Consider the following 7,362-nt stretch of genomic DNA (forward strand, 5'->3'; position numbering starts at 1 on the left):
AGCCCCCTACCATGGTCGTGGAAAAACTGTCCTCTGTGAAACTGGCCCCTGGCATCAAAAAGGTTGGGAGCTGCTGTTACAGGTCACAAAGAGGCTCCTATCTTTCCTGATAAGTCGCACTGAGCTCTGTACCACTCTCGTTATGACAGGGACCCTGTCCGTGCATCTTAGTCAGCCAGCCTGCAGCAGCAATTCTTCCAACTTTCCACACACCTCTCACCTGCCAGTTTGGAGCTTCCCGGGAACCAGAGAGGCACAGCGTGCCCTGGGATGGCTCAGGGCCTTTGCGTGTTCACTGGCTTGCAAGGCTGGGCCTTCACGGCTGCAGACTGCAAGCTGCAGGAAGGTGTGCTGCTGGCTCACCCTGTGCACTGCAGCTCAGGTTGCAGACGCCAACTCTGACATCTTAGTTCTTACCCCTGGCGGCGGCGTGGAGAGACCCATAGTGCAAGCTAGCAGTGCGGGGGAGTTGGTGCTCTGTGGGTGAACTTTGACCTACACCAGACAGTTCTCTCTTTCACCTGTCACTCTATTGCCATATGTTCTTTCTGGGGATGTCCCTAGTTACCAAGCAACCAGCTGTATCTTCTGGTGATGCCGTGGCCAGGTCAGTAACTTAACCACCTCATGTCTGCTCCACTTTTTCCCTGGTTCACTCCCTTACTCTTGCTTCCCTGGAACCAGACAACTCCTCTCCCATTCTGAAGCCTTAGCACATCAGTTTTGTCTCAGGCAGCTTTCTAGAAAACCCAGGGAAAGATACTAAGTATGATGATCGTTCTCTCTTAATGTCTGCTCAGTATGATAATCAGTGGTCAGGAGTGAAGTGGATGGAAGAACTATTTTTTTTACATTAAGTCAGAGAGGGGAGAAGTGTTCAGCCTTGGGTATCAGCCTGGACTGCACAAGTCGAGAGACATCTCTTCTTTTTAGGAGGCTGTGGCTTTGAAAAAAACTCTTGTAAGTCAAGAAGGCATGTAGATTCAGATGCAGAAAGCCTTTTTCCTGATTTTGGAGTCCAAGGGCAACAGGTAAATGGTCTTAATGGCCAAAAAGAGGAGAGAAAGGGGTAGGGGGAGGGGAAGGATAGAAAGGAGAGGGGAGAAGAGGAAAGGTGAGGAGAAGAGAAGAGAGGAAAGGAGAGATTTACTAAATGAGATCCCAGTTCTGTTGATTTCTGGACTTAACACATTGAGGTGCTCATGTTACTAGGAAGATTAAATATATCCTTGAAGTGGGAGAAGAAAGAACACTGTCCTCTATTTGGATTTCTGCTTAATACATGCCAAATACCAGAAGATCACCAGTCTTTGGGAACTCAGGATGGACTACTCACCCCCGACGGAGATCTCTGCCCCACATATTCGAATCTCGTCACTGCTGCTGCAGGCCAGCTTGCAGACAAACAGGGTTGTGCCAAGGGGAAGACCTTTGACTTGAGAACTGAGGGAGTGACCATGCTGAACATAAATTCTTCTGTCGAACTTGTAGAGGATTAACTTGTTGAAACTGGAGGATGGCAAGCAGCCTTGTTTGGGCTTCAAAGAGCAGGAAATGTTGACAGCTGATCCTAATGAAATGACATGGGAAGGCTGCACAGTCACATCCCCTCTCTTGCACACATCTGCAGCAAGATACAAACGCAAAAGATGAGTCGGCACATAAACCTATATCAGTTGGAAGGTCTGTGTAAATTTCCCAAAGCTGGATAAAACAAACCCTATCAAATCATGGAAATACACATAAGCTACGTTGCTCTGGCTCTATTGATGAAGCACAGTGAGGACAGAAGGCAACTATATTAAAGTCTAACTGTATCTGAATTAAAGTATACATTCTTTTTGAAACAGTAATACTATAACCAGAACTATAAATAGGAAAGTGGTGAGAAAACAGGGTTGGAAGGACATTCAGGAACACAGTTCTAGGAAAAACCAATCTCTCTTATATGCAAATTATTCACCAAACTACAAAAAAGTACTTCCCAGAATAAATCACATTTGTTTCCCTGCCCTTTTATGACTTATAACACTTACTTCAATACTCATACCAAAATGATTAAAAAGCTATCACAAATGTTTAAAAGGCTACTACAAATGTTAAAGGGCACATTTGGGAATAATCCCCTCTCTTGCTATATTAGGGGTATAAAGTATGTGTAATCCATAGCATTATTTTATAATAAACAGAAAATATTTAGGGGCTCTGGTATGTTTGTAGTGGGAATCAGGGATGGAAATTAGGTCTTACTATGGTATTCCTCCAAGATGTAAGACCCTAGGTAGGATGAACCACTCCCAATACAGCTAATACTAAAGTACACAAAAGTATTTTTCTTTTAAAAAGAATTCTCCATATTGTTTTCCTTATGCCAGATCCCACAATAAACTCTTAAAGAGAGATCATTCTTACTCTCCAGGTGGTTCTGTATATGTAAATACAACAGCTAATTGCGAATTAGCAGTTTTGGTAGTATTCAGTAACTGCTGATGAAAAAAAAACCCTTATAGATCCACCCTGAATTTTTAGATATGATATAAAGTCTCCACTGAAAGTCTTTTTTTGTTAATTGTAAAATTGCTTGGATCAACTACCATAAACAAATTGGTAAAAAGTTACTTAAGTCAAATAAAGGAAATATTAAATATTTATTTTAAATGAAAAGTTTCCATTTTTATTTTCAGAAATAAATCTCTTTCTCTCTCTTACTTTTATGTTTGTTTTTTGTTTCTTTGATCCTAATGGGTTAGAAAGTAAAAAATAAGATGCCAATAAAAAAAGCAAAGAAAATGACAGCCATTATTTTCTTTTTTAGCAGAGCTGAATCCATCCATGAATACTCTTTGTTAAAATTCATTCATGATTTTTAAAACATCCATTCATGATTCCTAGCCTGGTTACCTAGTCACTTTCTTAAGAGGAAAAGATATCACTGGAGTTTCAATCATTAATATAATGAAATAAAATACATATTAGTAACATACTTAGAACCAAACTTATCCACTTAAACTTGACCGATTGCTTTAAAAAGACCAACTATCAGAACATTTACCGCAAATGCATATTTCATCTGTAACTGATAATTTAAATCAAAAATTCCTCTGAAGATTAGATTACAGAAATATCTTACCTATTTTTGCCTTAACTAACAGCAACATGATGATAAAAATAAGTGCCAGGGAGCACCCGCCAACTGTATGTGCCATGAACAGTCAATTCTGGAATACACCTCTGTATGTTTCCTTGTAAAAGAAGACAAATTCATTCATGTTAAATACATTCAGAAAATACCACAACCAAAACAATTCAGAGGGCTTAAAATGCTCCTTTAATTTACTCTGTGTTGTTAAGAGACTTTCTAAAAAATGATGTTTAAAACCAATAAACTAAAAATCTTAGCCACCTCTAACCCTCATGTCATTTAAGCTTCTTGGGGTCAGCAAAGAGTAAGCGAAGAGATCTGACCTATGGAGTCCTTTAGAACTGGGTTTAAATACTTTGAGCCTATGGGCAAGTTACTTAATCTGAGATTCAGTCTCACCCAAAGCTTTTTCCTTCCAAACAAGTCTGCGTCATCATAGTCAAATGTACTAGTGTTAAAATTCCAAGAGTAGTGAGAATTTCTGATCTAGTCATGTGCTCCTGGCAGTAACAGGAGATTAAAAAGTGGTTCATAACCACTACTACCCTGCACACTCCACAACTCAGTAAAAGACTGATTTCCTTGGCAGTAAGAAAAGAATTCCAAGGGTTCCAGGGGGGCTGTTTGGGTTTTCCATAGGTTCATTTTTACTTGTTTGCGTGTTTATTCATTATTTATTTAGTTTACTGAATATTTTTATCTTAAATGATTTGGAAAATGCAAGTTGGTGATTTCTGTTTGTTTCCAAATATAAACCTAAGGAATGGCTCTAGCAAATTCTCTAAATTCTATCAAAACTGGGCCAGAAATTCAAGAAGCAGGCTGAAAAGCTGTGTGATGTTGGGCTGTTGGCAACCAGCCAATGTCCACCTCTTATTCCCATGCCCAGAAATGTGCCAGAATACCACTGGAGAGCCTCAGAAAAGTTCACTTATTCATTCAACAGTGATGGTTACCTTTCATCTGCCAGGTGCGGTGTTCAGTGCTAGAGATACTACAGTCCTGCTCTAGCTGGCTTCCTGGAAACTATCCCCTAGCTTTTTTGACTCCTGTATTTAGCATCTTTTCAATAGCCTTTTCTGGTGGCTCATCCTTTTTCTCCTGACTTGAAAGTCTTGGAGGACCTCAGCACTCAAGACATTTTCTTTTTCTCTATTTCTACTCTTTCCTGAGGGGTTTCATCTGGTCTCTTGGCTCTCAACACCATCTGTAAGCTAGACTCTCAGATACTTATCTTCAGCTCAGACACTGCACTGAGTGCCAGTCTCCTATGTCTGTCTCCTTGGCATCACTTCTCAGATGTGACTACTCCATATTAACATGTTCAAATTGAACTTTGGTCTCCTTTCTCCAAACTGGTTCTTTCTCTAGCCCTTTCTACCTCCGTGAATAAAATTTTTATCCTGTGAATTGCTAAAAAGAACCTAGCTGTCCTCCTTCATTGCACCCTCTCATACCCCACAGCCAAATCACCATTGCTACTGCTAAATCACTTTAGTCGTGTCCGACTCTGTGCGACCCCGTAGACGGGAGCCCACCAGGCTCCCCCGTCCCTGGGATTCCCCAGGCAAGAACACTGGAGTGGGTTGCCATTTTCTTCTCCAATGCATGAAAGTGAAAAGTGAAAGTGAAGTCACTCAGTTGTGTCCAACCCTCAACAACCCCATGGACTGCAGCCTTCCAGGCTCCTCCATCCATGGGATTTTCCAGGCAAGAGTATTGGAGTGGGGTGCCATTGCCTTCTCCGTTAAGTCCTGTCAATTTTACCTTCTGAATATATCACAGATCAGTCCTTTCACCGTCCTCACCCCAGTCCAAACCTCAGTTGTCATCTCCCCGCCAGATGACTGCAGGAGCTCCTTAATGTGTCTCTCTAGTCCATCCCTGCCCCTTTCTAAGTCATTTTCACATAGCTGACTACCTTAGAAACATAAATTGGATTATGTTCCCTGCTTGGTATCATCTCTATTTAAAACCCATCAGTGGATCCCCCTGCTGTTAGAAAAAAAATCCCAAATTACCATACATTACTCTCTCAGCCACTGGCTGGCTTCACGTCTCCTGTCTTGCTACCATGATTTGCTCTTTTTTTTTTTTTTGCCTTGCTGTTCTGCTTCATTCACATTGGCCTTCAGATTGTTCCTTGAACAAGACATGCCCTCTGCTGCTCCGGGAACCTTGTACTTTTCATTTCCTCTGCTAGAATTCTCTTCCCCTGGCTCTTAGTGGCTGACTGACTTACATCCTTCAGATCTCAGATCATGTGTCACTTCCTCAGAGAGCCCCTCCCTGACCACTCAGCCAAAGTGGTCTTGCCCAGTTCCTTTCTACACATCACCTTACTGACATCATCAAACAATCTCCTGTTTTGATTGCTTATCAGTCATCTACCTTTTTGTTAGAATTTAAGCCACCACAAGAGCTGGAACATTGACTGTCTTGCTCGCTGCTGTATGTGAGCACTTGGGCATGGAAAAGAAAGGCCTTATAAGCATTGAAAGAAAGAAGGGAAGGAGGGAGGGAGGGGGGAAGGAATATGAGTTATAGAAAATCCCCTATAAACATCCCTGTGGGCCCTGCAGCATAGTGCTCCACCAAAGATGTCCATGCTCTAATCCACAGAACCTGTGAATAAATACATTGTGTTACATGACAAAGGGATTTTGGAGATGTGATTAAAGTTAGGGACCCTGAGGTACGGTGATTACCCTGGATACCCAAGTGAAAATCTGCTAGTCTCTTAGTCATGTCTGACTCTTTGTGACCCCATGGACTGTTGCCCACCAGGCTCCTCTGTCCATGGGATTCTCCAGGCAAGAATACTGGAGTGGGTTGCCATTCCTTTCTCCAGGGGATCTTCCTGACCCAGGGACTGAACCCAGATCTCCTACATTGCCGGCAGATTCTTTACTATCTGAGCCACCCGCAAGGGCCCAACCTAATTGTATGAGTCCTTAAAAGTGGATGAGGGGAGCGAAGAATTGGTCAGAGAGCCATGATGTGAGGACTGTGGCTGCTGCCTTTGAAGATGGAGAAAGGGGCTGTGGGCCAAAAAACATGGTCGCCTCTGAACTCTGGAGATGAATCTCAGTTTGCAGAAAATATAACATGTATTCTCTGGGCCTCAGTTTAAAATGTCTGAAAAACACTGACCTAAATTGAAATCTGACAGTTCAGCTCTCTCTAAATCATAAAGGCCAAGGTCATAGCATTCAGTGGCTTCTGTGACTGGTAATTCCTGTGGTCATCACCAGCTACATCCTCCACTACTGACACTATTGCCTAGCAACACTGAGCTGCTCCTGGTTCCCCCACACATCCCATGCCACTTCATGCTTCTGTGTCTTTGTTCATGGTATTCTCCTACCTTTCCACTGTTCTTGGACTCCCTAAGTCTTCCTCATGTATCCCAACTCAGCTCAGACACTTTTTATTCTGTCATTTACTCGATAAATAAGAATTTAGCAATTGCCAGGTGCCAAGGACTTGAGAGTGGAGAACAAGACAGAGTTTCAGCTTGCATGGAGCCAATATTTTGGAGTAGGTAGACAAAAGGTAAATAAATAACAAACAGATACATTCAGATAATAACAAAAGATTAAGAGAGGCTAAGGGGAGAGAGTCCCTGGAGAGCAGAGAAGCTGGACAACGAAGGCCTTTCTAGGAGGTGAAACTTGAGCTGCGATCAGCACAGGCCAGGTGAAGGCTCAGAAAGACTTTTCCTGGCAAAATAAATATTGAGTGCAAAGCTTGAAGGCAGAGGAACGGGCTTGCTATGGTTGAGGCACAGAAATAAGGTCAGAGTAGCTGGGGAAAGTAACTGTGTGCAGAGTCATATGAAATGAAATTGTAGAAGGCAGGAGCCAGATCTGCCATGGATTTGTTTGCCATGGAAAGGAGCCTGGATTTTACTCTCCAATCAATGGGAAACCACTGTGCATAATTAGTGGTTTTATTTATTTATTTAGCTGGGTTTTAGTTAGGGAGAAACAAGATACGAATTATATAAAACATACACACAAATACAAAAGCAAACAGAAAAACTAGTCTTGGCTCCATGTATGGAGACTGGAGTAGAAGCAAGTGGACCAGTTAGGAAGCCAACTGGGAACACCCAGGTAGGCAATCCTGGTGATGTGGACCAGAGGGATAGCAGCAGAGATGGAAAGAAGTAGCCAGATCTTACAAGCCTTACTGATGTCTTTTGGTCAGACTGTATC

At 42.3% G+C, this 7,362-nt stretch overlaps 1 protein-coding gene across 1 annotated transcript in view; it reads right to left on the minus strand.

Annotated features, from left to right (window-relative positions):
• Positions 1 to 3,280, minus strand: part of IL12RB2 (interleukin 12 receptor subunit beta 2) — a 74,442-nt gene extending 71,162 nt beyond the window's left edge. Inside the window, exons 1-2 of the mRNA XM_027536948.1 lie at positions 3,131 to 3,280; positions 1,337 to 1,624 (exon numbers count right to left, since the gene is read on the minus strand). Coding sequence (XP_027392749.1) covers positions 1,337 to 1,624; positions 3,131 to 3,206 — 364 coding nt within the window. The 5' untranslated portion in view covers positions 3,207 to 3,280. The remainder of the gene's footprint in view (positions 1 to 1,336; positions 1,625 to 3,130) is intronic.
• Positions 3,281 to 7,362: the final 4,082 nt, after the last annotated feature.

Source organism: Bos indicus x Bos taurus, chromosome 3 (genome assembly GCF_003369695.1).
Source record: "Bos indicus x Bos taurus breed Angus x Brahman F1 hybrid chromosome 3, Bos_hybrid_MaternalHap_v2.0, whole genome shotgun sequence".
Taxonomy (NCBI): domain Eukaryota; kingdom Metazoa; phylum Chordata; class Mammalia; order Artiodactyla; family Bovidae; genus Bos; species Bos indicus x Bos taurus.